The sequence below is a fragment of the Alosa pseudoharengus genome, unplaced genomic scaffold (assembly GCF_046254945.1).
Source record: "Alosa pseudoharengus isolate Yale_2024_CS ecotype anadromous, Long Island Sound unplaced genomic scaffold, YU_APseudo_1.1 YU_APseudo_1.1_scf_20, whole genome shotgun sequence".
Taxonomy (NCBI): Eukaryota; Metazoa; Chordata; class Actinopteri; order Clupeiformes; family Clupeidae; genus Alosa; species Alosa pseudoharengus.
This window is the reverse complement of record NW_027468664.1, coordinates 32,380,750-32,406,263: the sequence shown is the minus strand read 5'-3', so window position 1 is coordinate 32,406,263 and position 25,514 is coordinate 32,380,750. Positions and strand designations below refer to the sequence as shown.

Below are 25,514 nucleotides of genomic sequence, written 5' to 3'. Positions count from 1 at the left end.
GTCATTCACATTATAAGCTACTTTACGCACTGTAACCCACCGCACAGCAGTGCAACGTGCATGTTTACATTTTTAGTAACAACTTGCTTGCTTGCCTTACACATCTAAGTTTTCCGACTATTTTTCTTACCTTCTTTTTTCCGCTGTGGATGTTACTGAGCTTGTAGAAGTTTTAGCTCTTACGTTCTGAACATCTCGCACTGCCATTGCCCGATGTCAGTTCTGAGTCATATCACACCATAATCTGTCTCCCTTTTAAATGCCTATTCCCTGAATGGTAGGCTAAAATGACTATGTGTTTTATATATAATATCCAAACAAAATAACCCAGTCAGTCTCATCTACGAGATGTTTAGGCCTCCTCCAATACTGGCAGCTGGGCTCATAGGTTGCAGATTTGCTTAGTGGCCTACCAAGGCTCTGCAACGAGACGCGACATGGGAGATGAATCATCGGTCAACTTGCACTGTAGCCTATTCTACTTTCTTATTGCACACTGGAGAGAAAAACATGCTGGTAGGCTACGATAGGCTACTTAATTTAAACTTTGTTACCTTTAGTGTGTGTGTGCGTGCGTGAGGGGTTGCTCAGTGAAACATCGGAATACACCAATTCCGCAACACCTTCTCTGATAGATAAACAAAGCAGCATGCATAGAAGCAACTAGGCCAAACTGCCTGATGAAAATTTGATTATTTCAAAGTGTGCTCGTTTTTTTCGGATGTAGGTAACACAATTTAACAATGTATAGGCTATATTTTTTTCATTTGATTGGTTCAACCGACACCCGCCCGAATTTAATTAAAATATTATATTTCTTCACGTCATCCGCCCGGCTGTAACCGCGAACCGCGCATCTCTAGTGCACACACACAAACACAAACACTCACGCGTGCACACACACACACACAAACACTCAGACGCGTGTGCACACACACACACACACACACACACACACACATACGCACACACACACACACACGTACGCACACACACACATGTACACACACACTCATGTGCCTGAGTGTGTGTGCAGGCTCGGTGGAGACGTGTACGGAGGAGAAGGCGAAGAAGATCAAGGCGGAGTACGAGCGCAAGCTGAGCTCCATGAACAAGGAGCTGCAGAAGCTGCACTCGGCCCAGAAGGAGCACGCGCGCCTCCTCAAGAACCAGTCGCAGTACGAGAAGCAGCTCAAGAAGCTCCAGCAGGAGGTGTCCGAGATGAAGAAGATGAAGGTGGGAAAGAGTGTGTGTGTGTGTGCTGTGTACACAATTACTGGAAAAAACGAACAAAAACAAGAAAGAATTAATAAAACTACATTATGTGTGGGTGTTAAAGAACCAGTGCAGGTGTGTGTGTGTTTGGTCTGTTTGTGTGTGTGTGTGTGTGATGGTGGAACATTCATTTTGTAACAGCTCTGCAGGATGTCTGTGTGTATCCTTCATCTCCTAACTGTTCCTCCTGCTCACTGGGTGATGCGTTGTCATGGTGACTGTGTGTGTGTTCTGCGCAGGTTGGCCTGATGAAGCAGATGAAGGAACAGCAGGAGCGGAACCGCGCCTCAGAAACTAGACGGAACCGAGAGATTGCCACGCTGAAGAAGGACCAGAGGAAGCAGGAGGTGAGTGAGAGATGGCCGTCACGTCAGGTCAGGTCACATTATGTCAGGTCACATTATGTCAGGTCACACAGGTCACGTCACATCAGGTCACGTCAGGTCACATGACATCACATCAGGTCACATCACGTCACGTCGCCACATGACTGCAACCAACGCCACTGTCCGCCATCTGCCCTGTCTAGACGCGCAGATGACAGCAGATGCCTCTGGGCTGGGGTCACGGTCACACACACACACACACACACACACACACACACACACACACACACACACACACACACACACACACACACACACACACACACACACACACACACACACACACACACACACACACACACACACACACACACACACACACACACAGGGTGTTTGTCTCCTCTAAATATAACCAAATCTGGTATTCTAATTTGCTTAAGGCACTTTATTTGAAATAACATCTCCAGTAGAACTAGTTGCAACCAATAACCAATGACTGAATATACAACACAGAGTAAGAGTAAGGGAGAGCGTGCTGAATGAGTATGCAACACAGACCAACACAGACTCTACTCAAGGGAGAGCGTGCTGAATGTCCAAGTGTGGGTTCCGGAACAGTCCACTCGCATGACATGATGTACTGCAACACTCATCTTATATCTCTTGTCTGCTTATCTCTCTCTTTTCCTCTCTTTCTTTCTATCACCCTCTCTTTTCTCAGCATGTGATGAGGCAGCTGGAGGCCCAGAAGAGGCAGCAGGAACTCATTCTGCGCAGGAAGACGGAGGAGGTGAGACCAGTCCCTCCACTTAGCTTAGCTTAGCTTCGCTTAGTATAACCCACAGTATTCCATTTCCCCAACCCTCAGCCTAGCCCACAATACTCCATAACTTAGGACAGAGGGAGTGAGACAAGTAGCCATGTGCCTAACATAGCCTAGTCCACGATACTACACTGTCCCGACCATTAGCCTAGCTTAGCCTAGCCCACAGCACTCATTAACTGAGGACTGAGGGTCCCTGCACCAAGCCTAGTGTAGCACAGCCCACACGGTACTCCATAACTCAGAACAGAAGCTAAGTGGCTGCTGGAAGTGGTGTTGGGTGGTCAGTGGGGGGCAGTCTTTCCTCTGGTCATAACAATCCCAATGCCCCAGTGCAGTGATGGGGGACACTGTGCTATAAAACATCCCATGACACCTGCAAAGGGTCCATCTAGCCACCTAATCTTCCCACAGTTTAATTGGCCAATTGACTCCCTTACTCTCCATCTCAAGCTGGTGTGAGCTGGTGATGCATCCCCCCCGGATGAGCATATGAGTATAAATGTAACGAGGGCGAGAGGCAAAGAACTCCCCAACGCGCAGCGGAGTCCAAGTCCATTAATTCTGTATTATAGGAGACACCTCGAAGGCCGTTATCCCGCTTATCACCCGGTTGCCACTATAGGCATAGTCATCATAGCTTTTATAGCACGCAAAGGAAACAAGCGGTTCCGTTTAAAAAGAAGCCGACTTGTTCAGTTTGTTGTACAACTTTCTTTGGCCCTATAATAGCGATAGCGTGGACAGTTAATTTGTTTACAGTTGATTCCATTGTTGCGAAGCCTGCTTCCAGGCTCAAATGTCGTCCTACTATGGGTTCTCCAGCAGGTGACGAGCATATGAGTATAAATGTAACATGCGTTGTGCTTTCTCCACCAGGTGACGCACATATGAGTATAAATGTAACGTGCGTTATGCGTTCTCCACCAGGTGACGCACATATGAGTATAAATGTAACGTGCGTTATGCGTTCTCCACCAGGTGACGCACATATGAGTATAAATGTAACGTGCGTTATGCGTTCTCCACCAGGTGACGCAGATATGAGTATAAATGTAACGTGCGTTATGCGTTCTCCACCAGGTGACGCACATATGAGTATAAATGTAACGTGCGTTATGCGTTCTCCACCAGGTGACGCACATATGAGTATAAATGTAACGTGCGTTATGCGTTCTCCACCAGGTGACGCACATATGAGTATAAATGTAACGTGCGTTCTCCACCAGGTGATTCATATGAGTATAAATGTAACGTGCGTTCTCCACCAGGTGATGAGCATATGAGTATAAATGTAACGTGCGTTCTCCACCAGGTGATTCATATGAGTATAAATGTAACGTGTGTTGTGCGTTCCCCACCAGGTGACTGCTCTGAGGCGGCAGGTGAGGCCAGTCTCAGGTAAGGTGCAGCGCAAGGTGAGTCTCCCAGAGTCCACTCATGACATCACTCACCGGTCCACGCCCACCCCGACCAGACCACACACTCCTGGAGCTGCACCTGCCAACGGCACCAGGTACTGATAACGGACCGTGCGTGTGTGTGCGTGTGTGTGTGTGTGTGTCTAATGCCTCGTCTCTCCTCCCTTTCAGACGATACCCTGTGCGAGGGGGCGGGGCTTACTCCACCAGAATGGCCCGTGCCAAGTGGCAGTCACTAGAGCGACGCATCACGGACATAGTCATGCAACGGATGACCATCACCAACATGGAGACCGACATGAACCGCATGCTCAAGGTACACACACATCACTTCCTGTGTGTGTGTGTGTGTGTATGTATGTATGTGTGTGTGTGTGTGTGTGGATGACCATCTCCAACATGGAGACCGACATGAACCGCATGCTCAAGGTACACACACATCACTTCTGTTTGTTTGGAAACTAATATCAATAAATGTATTAGTACTATTACACACCTCCATCTTTCTGTGTGTGTGTGTGTGTGTGTGTGTGTGTATGTATGTGCGTGTGTGTGTGCGTGTGAAAGGTGGCAGTCCTCCCCTCGTGACCCCGGTACCCGTCTAATGCAGCGCGAGAGGCGAGACTGCTGCCAGATCTCATGATGAGAGACTTTCACACAAAGAGCCCTATGTGTGTGTGTGTGTGTGTGTGTGTGTGTTCATGTTATGTTAAAGTTCCTGAACATCTTTCTGTTCTTTGGCCTCGTTGTGATGTATCGTAGCAAAGGGAGGACCTTACCAGGCGTCGTGAGAAGGTGTCTCGGAAGCGTGAGAAGATCGCCACAGAGGGAACAGACGCGGACCGGACGCTGGGATCGCTGAGCGAGGAGCTGGAGTCTCTCAGCGCCAACATCGACTACATCAACGACAGCATCGCCGAATGCCAGGCCAACATCATGCAGATGGAAGAGGCTAAGGTCAGAGAGAGTGTGTGTGTATGAGAGAGCGAAAGTACGTTTTTGTGTGTGTGTGTGTGTGTGTGTGTGTGTAAGGATCTAGTATAGAAAAGGTGACAGGTTCCCAGTAAGCGCACACAGTGATGTACCTTTAAAAAATGCACCTTATTGTGCTGCAGGTTGCTTTTGATATATGTGGCTGCTAAATGAATGAAAGTAAATGTTAATGAATCAGTGCACAACCAGATGTGAATGTAAGATGTATGAACCAATATGTGCTGTAAACATGCCTACTGTATGTACACATACAGTATGTAGTGCTGTTGTTAATTATGCAAACCCACTGTGTGTGTGTGTGTGTGTGTGCTGTGGATGTTTCTGTTGTTAATGATGCAAACTCACTGTGTGTGTGTGTGCTGTGAATGTTTCTGTTGTTAATGATGCAAACTCACTGTGTGTGTGTGTGTGTGCTGTGGACGTTTCTGTTGTTAATGATGCAAACTCACTGTGTGTGTGTGTGTGTGTGTGTATGTGTCCAACAGGAGGAGGGCGACACTGTGGATGTTTCTGCGGTGATCAGCTCCTGCACCCTCTCTGAAGCACGTCTGCTGTTGGACCATCTCCTGACCATGGCCATCAACAAGGTACACACACACATACATACACACTCACACACACACACACACATATACACACACAGACACACACACACACGGCAGACAAACAAACACACACACATACACACACACACCTCACACACACGGCAGACAAACAAACACACACACATACACACACACACCTCACACACACGGCAGACAAACAAAGACAAAAACTACTTGGTCATTTAATTTCAATGAAAAAGCTTTTAGTCCAGGACAGAGCTAGTGAGCAGAGTGGAGCGCGAGCGAGCGAGGAGCGGAGCGGATGGAATTGTGTTGGAGCGCGGAGCGCTTTTTAATTCAGAGACCGGAGCGGCCGCTCTGTTCCGCTCCAATTTCACTACGGCTCCGCTCACACCACGAGTCTGAGGCATGCCCAAATCCACCCAGAACTCACATCTTCATAATGAAACTAAGACCGTTACATTTCAAAATGAAGACACTTGCCATAGTGATGTAACGGATTCGTTGCTGTAGCTAGGTGCAGAGGCCGCGTTCAGTGCCTATCATTCAGAAACAGGAGCAGGGACGCAGGCCACGAAAAGCGCACACTCTAGGCAGGTCAAACGCACACATACACTACACATACAGGGGTGGACGCAGCCCACCACACAAAAAGGATCACCTAAAAGGGTAACACGCTACACTAAAACACGGACATTAAAACAGTAAATAAAGGCATTAACACACACAAACAACCCCCAGAGTTCTCCCCCGTATCCCAGAATGTTCGTAGCACATAGTCCAGCTTGCCGACGTTACAGTGAGTTTGTTGGGGATGAAGTCGCTAAATATTTTAGAAAGGAAACTGAAAGTCATAGGGCTTACAAGCGTACTATTCCTACAAAACAACTAGATACAAACAATGTAGAGCAAGAACAACTAGCCTACCGGTATGTCGTGACACTGTTCCAGTGAGATTTATTTTGGAATTTAAGAAGACACATTTCGCGGAAACATGAGTGTGCTGCGGAGAGCAAAGGAAAACGTGAGCAATTTGAATGGCCTGCTTTAAGTACGGCTGAATGGCCTGCTTTAAGTACGGCTGAATGGCCTGCTTTAAGTACGGCTGAATGGCCTGCTTTAAGTAAGTACGGCTGAATGGCCTATGCTTTAAGTAAGTACGGCTGAAGTAAAACTTGGACGCTAAACCTGTATTATTTAGGCAATTAATCCCACTGATCCCTTTAGTTTGAGGCTTATGTGTACGTTGCCAAGCTTGTTCGTTGTTGCACTGTCGGTGTTGCATTAGGCTATCTTTTACAATACATGTTCTATGAGTGAGATTGCCGTTTTTCTTAGTTCTTTGGGATTTAAGTTTTCTAAGGTGACAATTCGGCTTGTCGATTATTTCTCCCTCTTTTAAATTGGAGCAAGTGTGTAGCGATTTCACTGGAGCAGGAGGATTTTGAAGTGGAGCGGGGAGCGAAATTGAGCGGAGCGGCCTGACGTGTATTTGAGCGGAGGAGCGGCCGAGTGAACAGCCACCTGAGCGAGGAGCGGGATATACGCACCGCTCAGCTCTGCTCACTAGCTCTGGTCCAGGACTATGCTGAATCCATGTATGTAAACCTGACTGACTGACTAAATTATTAATTGATTGTCAGACTGTCAGCTCTACCATGCAGACCAACTCTTACTGTCCACAGCAAGGATGACTGTAACAATTAGGAGCAGAGCAACTCTTACTGTTCACAGCAAGGATGACTGTAACGATTAAGTCTGTCCTCATGTTGATGAATGCGATGTCTAAAATTTGATGCATTCTGATTAGCTGTGAGCTTTTTATCATTCTCAAAATCGCTCTGAAAGTGTTCCCCAACTATATCGTTCTTCATGTCGTTATCATTAAAGTTTATTTGTGGACTTTGTCATTCATTAGCTAGAGCAATACTTTTTTGTCGTATAGTTGTCGATCCTGGTGCGAACTGCCCTTTGGACTAATGGCTTCTGACATAATCACCCCCGTCCCTCAACAAGCAGCCCAGAAGGAGATCACTCTAGCACTAGTGGGCTAACAGTAGGCTAACGTGCTATCCTGTCTCCCTCCTCAGCAGCGTCTGCAGGCGGATGCACTAGTGGGCTAACAGTAGGCTAACGTGCTAACGTGCGGTCCTCTCTCTTCCTCCTCAGGGTCTGCATGCGGCGCAGAAGGAGTCCCAGATCAAGGTGATGGAGGGCCGTCTAAAGCAGACGGAGATCACCAGCGCTACTCAGAATCAGCTGCTCTTCCACATGCTGAAGGAGAAGGCTGAGCTCAACCCCGAGCTGGACGCCCTGCTGGGCAACGCCCTCCAGGGTAGGCCACCAGTCAGAGCACTCGCAGAGTCCTAACCATGCCAGTCCCACCAATCAGAGCGCTCGCAGGGTCCTCACTAAGTTAATCCCACCAATCAGAGCGCTCGCAGAGTCCTAACCATGCCAGTCCCACCAATCAGAGCGCTCGCAGGGTCCTCACTAAGTTAATCCTACCAATCAGAGCTCTCACCGAGTCCTCACTTAATCCCACCAATCAGAGCTCTCACCGAGTCCTCACTAAGTTAATCCCACCAATCAGAGCGCTCGTAGAGTCCAAACCATGCCAGTCCCACCAATCAGAGCTCTCACCGAGTCCTCACTAAATTAATCCCACCAATCAGAGTGATCACAGTGGATAGCCAATCCCACCAATCATCCAATCACAGGTCCCTCTCTTCAAATGTCCAGCCAATCACAGACATTCCAGTCTTTGAACTGGACATTCATACTCCTGTGGTTCATGATTAGCCAATCAGAGACGTTCCAGTCTCCTGACTGGCCAATCATAGTTCATTCTAGTCACTCTGACTCATTACACGACCATCACAAACAATTCTGACCCTTAACTTACTTACTTACATTTAGACCTCAACATGGACCGAGGTGTCATCCCCTACAATACGTACACACACACACACACACACAGATAATCATTTGTCCATTTCAATCAATCCTTTCTTTTGATTAGATTTTTTCTGTTGCTCTTTCCTTCCTCTGTGGCCCTGAATTCTAAAACAGAACTAGGTAACGTGCAGTCAGGTGAGTAGCAGACACTGATTCTAGAATCTTCCCCAGCAGCATTCTAAACTCTACTCTGAGTGCATGCGTCTCCATAGAAACAGGTCTCAGTCAGCCCGGCCCCTGGTGCTCCACTGCTCTGCAGGTCTTGCATCCGTCCCTAACACAACTCAGAATTACTGTTGCGCTCCAGACAACTTGGAGGCCGCAGGTCGCTTACGACTTTAAACTCAGGGTAGGTGGACTTGTCCCAAGTTTACAAGTAGGAACTCCAACTTTGAGTGGCGTTGCATTGTTCTTTTTCTAGAAGGAGCTCGTAAATCTTAATTTCCAAGTTTGTCTTGCACACAATTGTGAAATTTCTGGCTTCCGAGTTGTCTGGAACGCAGCATAACCCTGGTGTGGAGATGTCATAATGAGCAGGGACGGATGGGAGACATGCAGCCCTGCGGGGAGATCCAGGAGGAGAGCTGAGGGCCCCTGTTGTAGTAGACTAACAACCTTACCCTCCACAGCGTGGCACGAGTCACTTCTCCTCTCAGGGTCCAGCCTAGAGCTAGTCCTGTGCTCACAATAACGGTCACACTCTGTTTAACAGCAGGCATCACTGTTGAGTGTTGTCTGGTGTCTAATTGTGCCTTGCCAGCCAGGGGGAGCTACTGTAAGGCTAACTCTGTTACAACGCATCAAATGGCAACATTTATGTTTAAAATTGTACATGGTCCCTCACGAATATAATAAATAAATGTGAAGGGATCAGCCATGTTTCAGAGCGCAGATTCAGAAGGCTGCCCCGTGAAACCAGGTGACTGGCTTATCTGGGTAACAGGAGTCAGCAGTCTTAGCAGTCAAGCAGTCTTATCTCAGTATCCAAGCAGGCAGTACAGTATCTGTGATAGAGATAATGTCTGCTGTACAAGTTTGTTATCTGACCCCTCCTCTGGGCAATACAGTGGTGACCAGTCTGTTTCAAAACGAATGAACCCAACTGACCAGTCTGCAGTAGTGATACTATACTAGTTAGTAGTTTTCTTGCTTGCTTTGTTTCTCTACGTAGATGCCCTCTCTAAAACTGCATTTCATAACCAACCTCTAGTGTCCAGTGCTGTCGCTCTGCTCTTTTGATGTCACTTCCTGTGAGGCATTATGACACTTTGACCTCTCACCTACTGACAGCCTCACCTGTGAACTTTGACCTCTGCTTCTCTGGTTCTGTTGAATTCAGAGACACTGACATGTAATGAGTCAATGCATGGCACACTGATACTAGCCACCAACTCACTTTGTAACTTCAACATCTAGACTGACACATTTAAACTACCGTATTAGTGTCTGTCTCTGTGTGTGTGTGTGTGTGTGTGTGTGTGTGTGTGTCTGTCTCTGTGTGTGTGTGTGTGTGTGTGTGTGTGTGTGTGTGTGTGTGTTAGTGAGTGAGTGAGTGAGAAAGAGAGAGAGAGAGGGTGGTTGGGGTTGTGTGTGTGTGAGAGAGAGAGATTTAGCGTAGAGTGACTTGTCTGTCTTTATTCTGATTGGCCAGAAAATGGAGACGAGAGCAGTAGTGATGAGTCAGCCCAGAGCCCAGCAACTGAGGGCAGGTATGCAACACACACCCACGCACGCGCGCACACACACATACACATATAATAAGCATGCACAAACCCACACGCTAAACTACACGCACACCCACGCATGCACGCACACGCACGCACACGCACACACACACACACACACACACACACACACACACACACACACACTGTATGTAATCCATTGTGCCATAATATACAAACACACCTACACCACGCCATGTGTTTAGCTGTGTGTGTGACACCTGTGTTGTGTATGTGTGTGTGTGACACCTGTGTAGTGGCATAATGTACAAACACACCGACACCACGCCATGTGTTTAGCTGTGTGTGTGACTCCTGTGTTGTGTATGTGTGTGTGTGTGACACCTGTGTAGTGGCATAATGTACAAACACACCGACACCACGCCATGTGTTTAGCTGTGTGTGTAGCTGTGTGTGTGACACCTGTGTAGATGTGTGTGTGACACCTGTGTTGTGTTCTACAGCTCTTTGGCATCAGACCTGATGAAGCTCTGTGGAGAAGCCAAACCCAGGAAGGTACAGTACATTGAGAGAGACTGTGTGTGTGTGTGTGTGTGCGCACGCGTGTTTGTGTGTGTGTGTGTGTGTGCACACATGTGTTTGAGTGATGTGATACACACACCAGCATATGTGTATGCATTTTAGATGTGTACTATTACTGACCTGCGACCTTTGACCTTTGACTCAGGCCCGCCGGAGGACCACCACTCAGATGGAGCTGCTGTACGCCGACCCGTGTCCCGACGCCCCGCCGGAGGACTTCACGCCTCCCCTGCTGCCTGTGGTGGAGAGCCCAGAGGGAGCGCATCTCCTGGGGGACAGAGACGCCGCCGTCTCCCCCTCCGCCCTCACCTCCAGAGCCATGTACGTCCTGGGGCCAGGGGTCACCATACTGGGGGGGCCAGGGGTCACCATACTGGGGGGGGTCGAGAGTCACTGAACTGTGGGGGGTCAAGGGTCACCGTACTGTGGAGGGTCAAGGGTCACCGTATTGGGGGGGTCACGGGTCACCGTATTGGGGGGGGGTCACGGGTCACCATACTGGGGGGTTCAAAGGTCACCGTACTGTGGGGGATCGAGGGTCACCATATTGGGGGGGGTCAAGGGTCACCATACTGTGGGGGGTCAAGGAGTCTGTGGGTACATTTAGTCAAATACACTTAGTCAACGCTGATCCCAGGGTGGGGTGGGGTGGGGCTGATGGAGTCTGTTGGGGCAGTAACCTGGAAGTCAGGGGTTATATTGCCCAGCTGCCTCTGTTGTGCCCTTGAGGAGGGCACTTAATCCTGAGTAGCTCCAGTGAGACTGGCTCAGGCATTTAGTTAAAGATCAGTAGGATAAAACGTCAATGAAACAAATAAAGATAAGGTAAATGTTGGCCCATTTGACACAAAGTCAACAATGAGACGAGAGTCTCTCATATGGTTTGGCCCAAATCTAGTGTTTGCTCCTGAAGAAAGCACACAGGTGTCCGCATGCTGCTCCTCCGGGTCTACACTACTCACTACGACTCACATTCCACAAGTCCTAGGACCACAAGCCACCCAGCAGGTAGCTGCATTTGCTAATGTAATCATTAGTTAAAGAAACGGGGGATAGGATGTGTCTTGTGTGTCTTGACATTGTTAGTGCATGTTATTTTGCACATTTATAATGACTTATTTAGTGCGATCTCTGTTCTCAGTCAGTACAAGTGAGTGACCTTTTCAGCTCTAATAGTTACGAGAGGAAAAGAAGAAGAAGAAGCACTTGGAACCAGTCCAAGACCCGTCATTAACTGAAGAGGGTTGCCATTGCAACCTGTGGCGGAATCCTGGTGGCTAATTAGGTTCTGTGTTTCGTGTGCAGATCCGGGGCCAGGTCTCCCACAGCAACGGAGCGGCGGGCACTGGACCGGTCACCCCTTACACGGAGAAGAATGTTGGAGAAGGGGCAGTCGTCCACAGAGAAGGCCAAACTGCCCGAGAGCCGAACGTAAGATTGGGGGGGGGGGGCATATGTAAGACATGGATCAAGCGAGGGAGGGAGAAAGCAAGATAGAAGAGGAGAGAGAGGGAGGGAGAGAGTCCTTCCAGTACATTGAACTGTCAGGAGACTTCCTTATCTGTGTGTTATATTCAGTAGTGGTCCAAACAGTTTCTGCTGTCTGAAGACAGCCAGAAGTAAACCCTTTCTGTCCCAAAGTGGTCTAGCGTGTCTTCTGTCCTCTATCCTTCGGTAGAGTGACCCATCTGTGCTGTTCTGGATTGTGTGTCTTGTCTTTCCTCTAGTAAATTGTGAGTGTGTGTGTGTGTGTGTGTGTGTGTGTTTTGTTGTAGGCCAGACGACTCTGCAGGTTTAGAGTGTCAAAGGTATCCCTTTATCTTTCACACATCCTGCTTTTCTTCTCCTCTCTTCTCCTCCCCTCTCCTCTCCTCCTCCACTCTCCATTCTTTGTTCCTGCCTTGGGCCTGAGTGCATGTTACCAATAGGCTGAAGGACCTGCATGCACAAGCACCCAAAAACACACATGCACGCAATACACACACACAAAAAGTATTTACCCTTTACAGCTGACATGCATGCTAAATAAATTGCCTAGTTGGGTGAAAGAAGCAATAAACAGTGTGCTACCTTAGAATAATAAGGTTCTATCTGCGTTTTGAGTAGTTCTGAGATATTGAGCTTCAAAGTTTTATAATTAGAGTTACATGGTAAATGGAACAAGTTCTTTTTGATATAAAGTCCAAATATGTACACAACTTTAAGAAACACCTCATCTGAACTTAAGAAACTTTCAAAGAATAAAAATATGTAAATAACTCCATTTTGACAAAAATGTCAGATAGAACCTTATTATTCTAAGGTAGCGAGTGTATAATCACATTAATCACACACACACACACACACAACAGTATTTACTTATTCACAGCTGACATGCATGTAAAATAGATCACCTGGCTAGTTGAAAGAAGTAAAAAAATGGCGTATTATCACACGAACCGGTGTGTCTCCACAGTCAGTGTCAAGCTTGTACACATCAGTACAATTGCTCAGTGGTTCTGGTTCATACATGAGCAGTTGCTTAGAAAAGTGGGGAAACGAGGTTCTCTACTGTGTGGATCAAAACACACTGTCGGACTGGTACATATCACTAATGAACACCTTGATATACTCTTATAGGCTTTCAGAGCCATGCCCTCAGTACAAATGAAAGTTAGCATGCTAGCTGGCTGCTTGCTATTGGCGCTGTGTAGACGTTGCTAGCCTGAAGGCATTAGCGAATAGCTGGTAGATCAGTGGCTGATGGGGTTTGTTGGAGTCTGTGCACTGCAGTGTGTCCTCCCGTCCACAGGGGGGTGATCAACCCGGTGCAGGGTGGCAGGGAGGCGCGGGGGGCCAAGCTGCAGTGTGTGCACGTGGCCGAGGGACACTCCAAAGCACTGCTGTGTGTGGATGCCACGGATGACCTGCTCTTCACAGGCTCAAAGGGTGAGGCACACACACACACACACACTTCTGGTCTCTAGTGCATTAGAGCTCAACACACAGATATTAAAGCATGCTATAAAGATGTACTAGTGTGTACTTAGTCCCACAGCCAATGCTTACATTCATTTGAAGTACTGGGCCCATATTCACATAACATTTTATATTATCACTAAGAGTTCTCCTAAAGTGCACTAGCGTATTCATAAAGTGCACTTGAGGATTCATAAAGTGCACTAGAGTACTCCTAAAGTGTCCTAAGTCAGAACATTTCACATTGGTGCCTTCTGCTGTGACTCAGTTGACCTTTGACCTCTGACCTCCGCCCAGACCGTACGTGTAAGGTGTGGAATCTGGTGACGGGGCAGGAGATCATGTCGCTAGGCGACCACCCGAGCAGCGTGGTGTCAGTGAGATACTCGTCCAGCCTGGTGTTCACCGTGTCCACCGCCTACATCAAAGTGTGGGACATCCGCGACTCCGCCAAGTGCATACGCACACTCACGTGAGTCTAACACACACACACAGGGCCAAGGTACTTACTGGCTCTACTGCCTACATAAACCTTTAGAGCATCCACCAAGCACCTTGTTGTGTATGTTTACTGGTTGTGTGTGTCTCAGCTCCTCTGGCCAGGTTACCCCCGGCGACAGCTGTGCTGCCCTGGGCAACCGTGGTGTGACCATTCCGCCTGGTGAGAACCAGATCAACCAGATCGCCCTCAACCCGACCGGGACCTTCCTGTACGCAGCTGCGGGGAACTCCGTACGCATGTGGGACCTCAGGAGGTGAATACACACACACACACACACACACGCACACACAGAGAATGTCATTGTAACCACACTGACTCTCTCACTCACTCAAACACAAATCAGAACTGTTCCAGTATCTGTGAACTTAACTAGGGCTGCACAATCGATGCAATTTGAGCAAATGCAATTAGCCAATCACAAAGGCTGCAATAGAGTACCGAAGCCATGACGTAGCATTGTCAAGGCAGCAATTTCACTGGATCTTAACAAACCAATCTAACCATAGAGGTGACCATGGAGGTGGCTTTCTTAATCTATTTAAATATTTTTACAATGTTTCTAAGACGTTAGTACGTTTTTTTACACCGTAGGAATCACATAGTACAACATATATTCATACCAACACAATCAAATTCGTGATTAGAGTGTGTTGTTTTAGCATGGCTTTCCTCCGTAAAACAGACTAGCATTTAACTTCACAGCCTGCGGTTAAAATCCTTAAATTCACGGACGTGTCTTGGCTTTATTTTTGAGGCAAAAAACGTCACTCTTAACAGCCACCAGTCTTTGAGAAGACGTAAAATGTCCACTGGGATTTTGTTTCTTTCTATTACACCTGCCAGGGAATGCGTGTTATGTGGCTAAGCTGCTGCCTAGCATGTAAAACATGTTTAAATATAGCCTACATTTAAAACAATGTATTATGGTAACTAGAAATGATGCCACATGTCTACATTCAATACTATTGAAGCCACTTCGAAAGTTTGTCTAGATCCAGTGACACTGCAGTCATGGAAACGGAACGTCACACTTCGGTATCGGGCAGACCTAAACTGAACCCAGGACTAACACATGGATATTGACCAGTACATTGACCAGTGTTTGTGTCTCCTGTCTCTCCGCAGGTTTGTGTCTACTGGGAAGCTAACTGGTCACCACGGACCGGTCACGTGCCTGACAGTGGACCAGACAGGGAACGGTCAGGACGTGGTCATCACCGGCTCCAAGGACCACAAAATCAAGGTGACAAAACAGAGCTTGTACAGTTTATGTTTTTATGGACTAGGTTTGCCCAGGTTGTTTCTGTTGCCTTTGGAGCCTGGGCTGCCCACAGAGATTGCGTTTTTTTACAATGTATTCGGGACACAGACAGCTAGTGGTTGGTTAGGTGATGTTTGCAGTAAGTGACATAAAATGGTTTAGCCTAAAAAACACGTGTCATCGCTTAGAGCACCTTTAACCTGTTGAGGAGTGAATTCTTTAAAGGAGCGATTTGTAGGATTGTTACCGAACGTTCTGTAGGCCAAAAGCAAAACACTGAACGTTCTCAAGACTACCAGACGCGAGCCTCTTCTGGGTTGCCGGATGTAATGAAGACTTAGCTAACGTTAGTTGACCTGCAGCTAAGTACGCATCATGCTGAACGAACCTGCAGCTGCTTTAACGTTTCTCCAACCATGACCCAGCTACACATTACGGAAACAGTGAAAACAAAAAATACCTCTCTACCTCTCTAACATATTTAGCTGAAGTTAGCGATTTAGATTAAGTTTAGCCTAGGCTACCTGTCGTGGCGAAATATGGCTAGCTCTGCGTCAGACTTGATATTCTTCGTTTGACGAAGACGTCTCCATCTCAGGAAGCTCCTCCGATGTCCACTTAATTTGTTTCTTGTTTTAATTTAGGAAATTTGCCCCTCTCTCGTAGGCGTTCATGACTACAACTGAGAGCAAGTTGACAGTTGGCCTTTGCTAATTTGGCAACACAAATAGAGTGTCCCAGTGACTTCCGTTTTACTTCCGCTACAAGGGACCTATCTTTCAAAAAAATATGAACAGGAGTTAATGGATAGATAACAATTATTTTTTGGTCCAGTTTGAATTGTGCCACGAATTTCACATATGATGTGTGTGATTTTAAAAGATAATTTTTCACGTCAAGAAAATACTGTTGTTCGATAGACCTCAAAAGTTATGTTGGTTTTGTGCGAATCCGCTCAGCGGACTACATCTCTCGTCTCGAACGATGTACGCCACCAACGTAATTCAACGATAAGATTAGCTGTTATGCTAGTTAACGGTTGCATCTTGCTGCCTGCTATGTCACTTAACAGTATCTAATGTACAGTCTATGGACGAATACAACTTACCTGATGTGTTTAATCCTCTGATTCATGGTATTTTCATCGACAAGGAAAGCCCAATTAAGATCTTTTGCTGGTATGCTTGTACAATCTAGTGTGGCTGTGAATGAGCTAACGTCACTAGCACGACGGATGGGTTTGTAGTCGTTGGAATTACGATCTTTCACAATGTTGTAATTCAATAGTTACGAAAAACAAACTGCAAATGTCTTTACATGAAAAATTGTATTTAAAATTGACAAACATCATATGGGTAATTCAAAGCACAAGTCAACCGGGACCAGAAAAAAAATTATTTTTCGCCATAGACTGGCGTTCAAAATTTTTTGAAAGATAAGTCCCATGGAGGCAAACGGAAGTGGCGTCACTGGGACACTCAATAGGAGGGCACGCCAGCCCATTATTAATACGCTATTCTAGAATTAATCGTTCAAACCATAAATTCAAACCAAAATTCCAATAGATTCCGCCCCGTAACTAATTTTTTTCATGTGTTTTACGGGTTATAGTAATGTTGTCAAATAAGCCATTACTTCAATTCATCGTGTTTCCTTACTCTCTGACAACATATGGTGATCATTTTTGGAATGGTTACAATTTATTTTCATTTTAGTTTTGCACCTCCGTTCTAATGTTACGTCACCGTTTGTTTACAACTAGAGTGGTAGGCAAGAATGGTAGGCAAGGCACTGCAGAGTGGTAGGCAAGCCTACAACAGTCGGGTTGCATAGGCTACACATATTTATAAATAGCTTCAAAATTTAAATTTTAATATCAAATATTGACAGGGATGCCGACCACTTGTGTAGGCCCAAACAGTTGGTTTTACAATAAGAAGCAAAAAGGCGACGAACGACCGTTTAGTCTACCTATCCTCATGGTTGTGGAGGATGATCGTTAGCAGCTGTGAAGTCTTTTATTCTCAAGATGGCCTAATGGTGTCGCCTAGGCTACTGTCTACGAAGACGTAGGCTAAAATACCACTATCTACAGTCATCCAAAAATGAATTGCCAGAGATAGACTATGAAAAAGTGCAGCATTTTAAACATGGCAATAATGTTTTTACCGGAACAGTTTGTTCTAATTTGTCTCGTGAAATTCGTGCTTGTGGACATCAATCACCTATCTTCTGTCCTTCTATTTCAAGTTATCATGAGTGTCATTTGATTATATAATCACAACAAATGCTAATAAATGAATACAGAATGGCTTATGTGCTATAGCCTACAGGTCAGTTAGGCTAAGTCCCGTATGTCAAAATAAAATGATTTGATCCTATGAATTGTTTAGCGATCACACACAACAACTTAACACAGCAACCTCAAACGCCACTGTTGAACCTAGGCTACTGCTTCAGTCATGTAAGAAATAAGCAGTTTATGAATTATCTTCACCCGTTTAATTAAGTCCACATGACCAAAATAACAGCATATTTAACAGCTGAGCTAGCATAACAGCCTAATATAGCCGATGCTGCAATGGATAACTAATAAAACGTTTCATACAATTAATTAACTTTATTACTCACATTCTGAGTTTTTCTGGGTGGTTATATATCCATGCAGATCGTCTTCGAATAAGCCATCGCTGTTATATGTTACATATATAATATGTTACAGGATTCATGACTTTAAACGCAGTTAATGTTACATGATGCTGACTGGAGCTGGCTATAACTGTAGGCTACCGTTTTAACGTCTGCTGTTCAGTTGAAGTTAAATTATCAAATATTGTTTGATTTTGTGTCAACTTTCAGAGGGAAGACATTCCTTTCTGGACAAATTTCACAGCTTATAAGAAAGTCTATCGTCTTCGTGTAAACCGAGTTTTAAACAGAGAAAAAAGTTAGGCTACCATTAGGCTACATGCAGGTTCTCCCATAACGTTATCGATACAGATCAATGCACCGAATCAGGGCGATTTTAGCGAAATAATGTTCCTGTGACAGGCTCTCAAATATTGAACAATGGGATAACGTTTCATCATCACCTTTATTGATGCCTGAAATGTTGACATTGCTGAAATACAGAGATGTAGCCTACTGAGAGGCAGCTGCAGACAACGATGTTCAATGGGGTCAACTTGTCCCTTGCCTACCAGGTGGATGTAAACAAAGCTATAGAACCTAGAATAGCCTGGGCTATTGGCTCAATTGTTAGCGCGCTCGCCTCCCGATCCGAGGTGCTGCTGTTTCGCGGTTTCGAGTCCGGGCGTGTGCAGGGCTGAATCGCGCAGGTTCAACACAACGCAGGTTACACACGCTTCAGACGCCGCGACTTCCCCAGTCAAGGTTGCATAGCAACGGCAATGTTTCATAGTTTGTCTTCACCGAAATGGAGTTTGTGACACCAGAGCCTGTCTACGGAGGTGGCACTAACCCTGCGTGAAATCATCATGTTTGATAGGTTGTTAATACATTCTGAAAACGTTACTGTTCTGATCAAGGTCATGCAAAATAAAGCTATCGACTCAATACGATTCAGCCTCTGATTCCTAGTCTGCTTATCATTATCCGTTATTCGTGAAATTTTTTTTAATCTCGTCATGTCTTCGTCTGCAATTTCTTTTTCAAATATCTCAATAACAGCCAACAAACTCGCACAGTCAAACCAAAGTTAAGTCATGTTGAAAAGAGGCTGAACCTTGCAAACGATTCACATTTATAGACCACTGAAACCACGCATGAATCACACGTGAAATGACCATCATGTTAGGTTGTGACTGGTTGGTTGTGAGCAAGATCTAACGCCCTCCTCCGCCCGCGTACATGGGAACTAGCTCCCGGTTAGCATTAATAATCGTTTACTACTTAAACGGCACTGACAATCAAAAAATCCAGTGGAAACTAGATGGCAGAAGTGTGTAGGCCTATCGGCCCACCAGCTTTTTCTACTTTGTCACCTACAGAGTTTGACAGGTACGATCTTTCGAAACGCCATGTTATTTCCCATAGACAATTGACGACCGGAAGTTGGATGGATACGGAAGTTACGGAGGCGGGACTTATTCTGGAGAGGTCTATTGACGGGAATGTTGGAAATTGAACGTTCTAAAGAATATCTGGGTTCATTGAATTGGAACATGGAATTTTAGAATCTTACATTGTTGCGGATCAGAGTTAAGGATCTTCAGTTAAAATGTTCAAAACTCCCCAAAAAACTCCTCAAAAAAAAAGATCAGACCTGTGGTTCTGAATGGGAAAGGAGCTTTAATTCAGTCATCCGGTAGAACAGAATTTGAAAAGTATACAAAATAACCCGCAAACAAGTCTGTCTGTACCTAAGATTTGTTGGTAAAGAAATGTTTGTTTGTTTGTTTGTTTGTTTGTTTGTTTGTGTGTCAGATGTTTGACATTCTGGAGGGCTCCCAGGGGAGTGTCCCGCCCAGTCACAGCTTTGATCCCGCCCACCTGGACGGCATCGAGTCACTGGCGATGCAGGGGGACATTCTCTTCAGCGGCTCCCGAGACCACAGCATCAAGAGATGGGACCTGTCCCGCAAACACCTGCTACAGGTGAGAACATAGACCTGTCCCGCAAACACCTGCTACAGGTGAGAACATAGACCTGTCCCGCAAACACCTGCTACAGGTGAGAATATAGACCTGTCCTGCAAACACCTGCTACAGGTGAGAACATAGACCTGTCCCATAAACACCTGAGTGTACACATTTACTCACCATCTGTTCTTTCCTGTCATTCTCCAGCAAGTGCCTACCGCTCACTCTGATTGGCCAAGTGCATTGGCACTGGTTCCTGGCTCCCCCTCATTGGTCAGCGTGTGTAGGGCGGGGCTACTGAAGTTCTGGAACTCTGAGACGTTGGCACCTCTTGGAGAACTCCGCGGGCATGAGATGCCCATCAACAGCATCTCCATAAACACTGAGAACATCTTCACCGCCTCAGAGTGAGTATTGAAACACACACACACACACACACACACACACACACACACACAGTCTGAGTAAAGTTAGTAGTGATATCAATCTGTGAATTGAAGTGAATGTGACCTGTGACCTTGTGTGTGTGTGTGTGACAGGGACCGAACAGTGAAGATTTGGCAGGTGAAGGGCTCTCTGGAAGACGGAATACACTGATGAGGGTCAAAAACCCCTTGGGACAACAAACTGTGTGTGTGTGTGTGTGTGTGTGTAATGAAGGCACAGTCTTTCCTCTTCTCTCTCTCCCTCCTGCTTTGTTGATTGGACTCTCAATGCCCTCAGCAGGCTACCTTGCCAAATCCTGCACCCCTAGCTTTCAACTAGCTTTTTCTCAAAGACAGGAATTGGGACGGCTATAGGCAGTTCACTAACTTGCAAGCCTATAGGCAGAAGTTATTTCTTTCCTACTGATATGGGGTTGCCAAGGAACCAATGTGCATCTATGATGCAAGAGAGATGAAGAATCATAAAGATGAAGGAAGTAATGAAGAGAATGATGTCTGCGGTCTTTGGGTTCTTGGCTATTCCCAGAGTACAGCACAAACAATGACTGGGCATTTCTTCATATCATACCCTACTGAAAGATGGCTAAGCAGGTCTTGAAATCATATCCTGATGAAACATGGTTAAACAGCTCCTCGTACTGACAGATGGCTAAGCAGCTCTTTATATCAAACACCACAACAAATGCATCCGTGTCTCTGCTGTCCTCTGACCAAACACTCTTGTGACTGTGCCTCTGTACTGAACTCCCTCTCTCTGTCTCTTCAAATCTTTTCCTGCATAAAGATGGTTAGGAGTCAGATCTGGGTTGGAGTCGATTAGCATGGGATGGGGGGGGTGTAGGGCAACAAGTAGCAAGTAATAAACAACAACAACAACTTGATTTGTATATGGCACTTTACTAAAGCACTATACAACGATTAGCGTTTATATGGCGCTTTACTAAAGTACTACACAACGATTAGCGTGAGGGGAGGCAACAGGCAGCAACTAGTAAACAACAACAACTTGCATTTTATATAGCGCTTTATTAAAGCACTATACAACGATTAGCATGTATATGGCGCTTTATTGAAGCACTATACAACGATTAGTGTCTATATACTGCTTTTAGTTAACAACATTTAGCATGAGGGGAGGCAACAGGCAGCAACTAGTGAACAACAACAACTTGCATTTTATATGCCGCTTTACCAAAGTGCTATACAGTGAAAGGGGAACCTCACTAACAGTAAAGATGGGAAGTATGCTCAGAAGGGATCTATTTATAGGTTATTTGAGGTTTACTATCATTCAAATCAGAAGAAGTGTCTCATACAGTTTTCTATTTTTGTTTTGATAAAGAATAATTAATTTAGTGTCTCAGCATCTACTCAGCATCTAGCATCTCTTCACTAAAACACTGACCACTCTAGAAAGATTAAGGGTCTGGCCACAAATAATGTCATGGCCCAACTTAAGGGGCGGCACAAAGTGTGCATTTGAAAATCTCACTGCACACAATTGGATAAGACTATACGACCAATGTTTACTGACTGATTCCGGACTTCGACGCAATTGGATAACACTACGACTGTCATCTGATTGGTGTCTTGAAGCCTTGCGCACGCGCATTTCTGCTGAATAGGATGCCCGATGAGTGCCCAAAAAGCGTTGCTATTTGGCCGCCGAGTGGAGGGACTTTGTAATAACTCTACCCATTGTGGCTTTAAGCAGTGTGAGGACTCGAGGCTGGCCATCTCAGTATAATAACTCTACCCATTGTGGCTTTAAGCAGTGTGAGGACTCGAGGCTGGCCATCTCCGTATAATAACTCTACCCATTGTGGCTTTAAGCAGTGTGAGGACTCAAGGCTGGCCATCAGTATAATAACTCAGTATAATAACTCTACCCATTGTGGCTTTAAGCAGTGTGAGGACTAGGCTTGGGTATCGAATATCGAGTATTGGTTGGAACCGGGACTATCTTTGCGATTTTCCCGGAATCGTTCAAAAGTTTAAATTTCGATTCCTACTTTCGATTCCCAGTCTGCCGACAGGAAGAAGAAACGTCTGAACACCAACGAAGAAGCGCATAGTTAATAGAATTAAAATTCATGGAGAAGGTCAGACTATTTCATTCAGAAAGCAGGGTTCCCGAGGATCCTTAAAAAGTCTTAAATAGGCTACAACTGAATTTTCGAAAGAGAGGTATTAAATGTGCGTATGGGACCGCCAGCGAGTGCAAGAGAGCGAGTGATGTCTCCATCCAGTTTCGTGTATTTAAAACGCAATTGTATACGTGATAGGCTATTAGGCTACGGGAGGAAGTGTAGTGGTTGCAGAGTGAAGATGTTTTTCACGGGTTTGGTTAAAGGTGTGAAAACGGTAATAATACAGTAGGCCTATGTACAAAATAATATGCCTGGCGTTTTCGTGGTGTACCTGAGGCCTGAGAGATAGACAGGGTAGCCTACGTGGAATGAGGGAGCCTACGGTAGAATGAGCGGGAGAAAGAGTTGGTAAGCCAGTTAGCGATAGGTTGGCCATATGTTCGAATTTAGGCCGGACATATGGATTTTAAAAGCCCTGTCCGGCGTCCGGCGCAGCCTCAAGCCGGACGTTTATTTGTTCTCCTTTTTGGAGTTGCGCTTGGCATCTAAAGTCTTTGCTCGGACGCAGCATCGTTTCACAAACTATGGACGCGAAGACTGCTGGTGAAATTATGTGCAGTGCTTCGCAATCAGGAGGAAATACTGTATACCGGTATGTTAAGTTGATCTGTTTGCATCTTTCCAGCGTGTGTTGCTGGCCTAGCCTAGGGAAGAAAATATCTGTCTTAAGTTATAATAGCCTACCTGTAATATCTGCCAGCAGCTTGCTTGCCAGCGTTTCCCAGTAGGCTAGGCCTACTTAGCAAAAGTTGTGAAATATAACCGCATATGCTTTGAATGTCGGCGACTGCTACATAAAAATACGTGCGTTCATAACGTGCGTGCTTGAGATGAAACCAGCAGTTTTCAGCAGGATCATGCGAAGAGGACCTGTCTCTTAATTAATTTAAAACAAGTCAATGGTTTTACAATGTTTCAGTCAAGCTTTGGTTGGTTTAGATACAACTGGTATGCAAAATGTAAAGTAGTGGATTAACTTTAATTTGCTGTGCTGCATATGGACAATAGATGCACATAGTAAATTATATAAAGTAGGCTTATTAAAATATGTAAATAGCTTAGTTAACTTTGAAAAAAATATTTAAGGGAATCCAGTCCAGTGCACATGTCTTTGGCAAGTAGCCCTAGGCTACTACAGACACAGGTGAAGAACAGCCTCAGCAGTAAGCAAAACCAAATATGTACAGTACAGCCAGCTTCAAAAGCAAGCAGTCCAGACCCTAAAATTGGGCATTTATAGCTGTGAAGGTAATTCACACACAATTATTTTCTTTCGCCAAAATATTTTTGGTAACTTCTGTAGACATCCAAAATGGGGTGGGGGTTAAAATTAGTAGGAAAAAAAAACTATTGCATTAAACAGTCTTATATATCTTTTTGCCGTGGTATAGTCTTAATTTTCATTTAGATGTCTTGAAAAGGTCTTTAAAAGTCTTTAAATTTGCACTTGGAAAATGTGCAGATACCCTGAGAAAGACCGTTGGTTAGCTAGCTCATTTAAAATATCCTAAACTTTTTTTGACCCTGCCTTTAAAAAAAATCGGAATCGAGAATCGTTAGGAACCGGAATCGAAATAAGAAATCGGAATTGGAATCGGAATCGTTCAAATTGAAACGATACCCAACCCTAGTGAGGACTCAAGGCTGGCCATCTCAGGATAATAACTCTACCCATTGTGGCTTTAAGCAGTGTGAGGACTCAAGGCTGGCCATCTCAGTATAATAACTCAGTATAATAACTCTACCCATTGTGGCTTTAAGCAGTGTGAGGACTCAAGGCTGGCCATCTCAATAACACTGCTGCTCCCCCCTCCCCTCCCCTCTGTAACCCCAATACTCAACTGGACCAGTAGACTACTGTAGACAAAAAGGCTCAATAGGCAGTAAAGCTGTTACCTGTGTGTGTGTGTGTGGTGGTGGGCGGGGGGGATATATCAAGTTGTGTGTTTGCTCTTTTCTCTGAACAGGATTGAACTCTTGATTTAATCTTTTCTACTCTGTTTGTTCAAAGACGTCTGTAAATAAATCAGTTTGTTTTGTTTAGTTTGTTTGTTTTGTTTTGTTTGTTTGTTTGTCTGTCTCTTGTACAGCTAAGGAAATTCTAGTAGGTTCTTTCAATGTCAGATGCAGATTAAAATAAAGAATCATCTGTCGAACGAAAGTCTGTCTGGCAAGCAGTGTTTTATATCATAACAGTCTCAGTGTGTGTATGTCAGAGTTTTGATTCTCCATACTGATCTGTGTTTTTTCCATCTAATTGAGTATCACAGTTAGTCTTATGGACACATCTCCTATTTTCATTATAAATATATTTATATCAATAAAGCATGGTTGTATTATAAATATCGTTAAATCTATATAAAGTATGGTTGGTTGTACATTAAATCTCTGGCACAGGACAAATCCAGTTTTAGCAGGAGTTGTACTGTCTCTTTATCTCCACTAGGTGGAGACAGAGACCTGTGTTACTGATGAGTGCTGATTCTGAACAAGGTTTGATTTGTCTTCACAGTCGTACATTAGAATACAAAACCTATCCACAGCTGTTATCTGTCACACAGACAATATTTAAGGTATTATATTATAAAGCAGAAGGATGCACATCATAGCAGAAGTGCTGCCTCGGGTCACATTCATTTGAAAGCCATAATTGCTGCCTGAAGGATCCCAATAAAAGGAAACTAAGTCATATGTCAACTGTGTCTGTTCACACACACACTTACAGCCTGAGGATCAGACAAAGGTCACAGTTATCAAACTTGAAACAAATAGGAATGGATGTGAATATAACTACTGTATGTCCATTATTGGCATCATAAAATATGGCGATGCTACTCTGGGCTTGGCACCGTAAGTAATGAGGATGGTCGGGAGCAAGAGACAGCGGCTCGGTCATTCAGGGCGGAGCACAGCGGACTGTGATCAGTTTATCCATTTATCCCGTACGTCCCAAAGGCCTGGGCAGA

The 25,514-nt window shown here is 45.3% G+C and overlaps 1 protein-coding gene across 3 annotated transcripts in view; it reads left to right on the top strand.

Moving 5' to 3' along the window:
• The window catches only part of LOC143136421 (kinesin-like protein KIF21A), a 62,614-nt gene extending 40,205 nt beyond the window's left edge, over positions 1–22,409 (top strand). For 2 of the 3 annotated variants that reach the window (XM_076297125.1, XM_076297123.1), the window contains 20 exons: positions 1,037–1,236; positions 1,515–1,622; positions 2,323–2,391; positions 3,789–3,940; positions 4,017–4,161; positions 4,608–4,802; positions 5,324–5,425; positions 7,574–7,739; positions 8,477–8,497; positions 10,014–10,071; positions 10,551–10,602; positions 10,775–10,950; positions 11,935–12,060; positions 13,421–13,557; positions 13,885–14,059; positions 14,178–14,342; positions 15,215–15,332; positions 19,797–19,967; positions 20,160–20,359; positions 20,492–22,409. In XM_076297125.1, coding sequence (XP_076153240.1) covers positions 1,037–1,236; positions 1,515–1,622; positions 2,323–2,391; positions 3,789–3,940; positions 4,017–4,161; positions 4,608–4,802; positions 5,324–5,425; positions 7,574–7,739; positions 8,477–8,497; positions 10,014–10,071; positions 10,551–10,602; positions 10,775–10,950; positions 11,935–12,060; positions 13,421–13,557; positions 13,885–14,059; positions 14,178–14,342; positions 15,215–15,332; positions 19,797–19,967; positions 20,160–20,359; positions 20,492–20,549 — 2,594 coding nt within the window. In that variant the 3' untranslated portion in view covers positions 20,550–22,409. The remainder of the gene's footprint in view (positions 1–1,036; positions 1,237–1,514; positions 1,623–2,322; positions 2,392–3,788; positions 3,941–4,016; positions 4,162–4,607; positions 4,803–5,323; positions 5,426–7,573; positions 7,740–8,476; positions 8,498–10,013; positions 10,072–10,550; positions 10,603–10,774; positions 10,951–11,934; positions 12,061–13,420; positions 13,558–13,884; positions 14,060–14,177; positions 14,343–15,214; positions 15,333–19,796; positions 19,968–20,159; positions 20,360–20,491) is intronic. The other variant, XM_076297124.1, reaches the window with a different exon arrangement.
• The last annotated feature ends 3,105 nt before the right edge of the window (positions 22,410–25,514 follow it).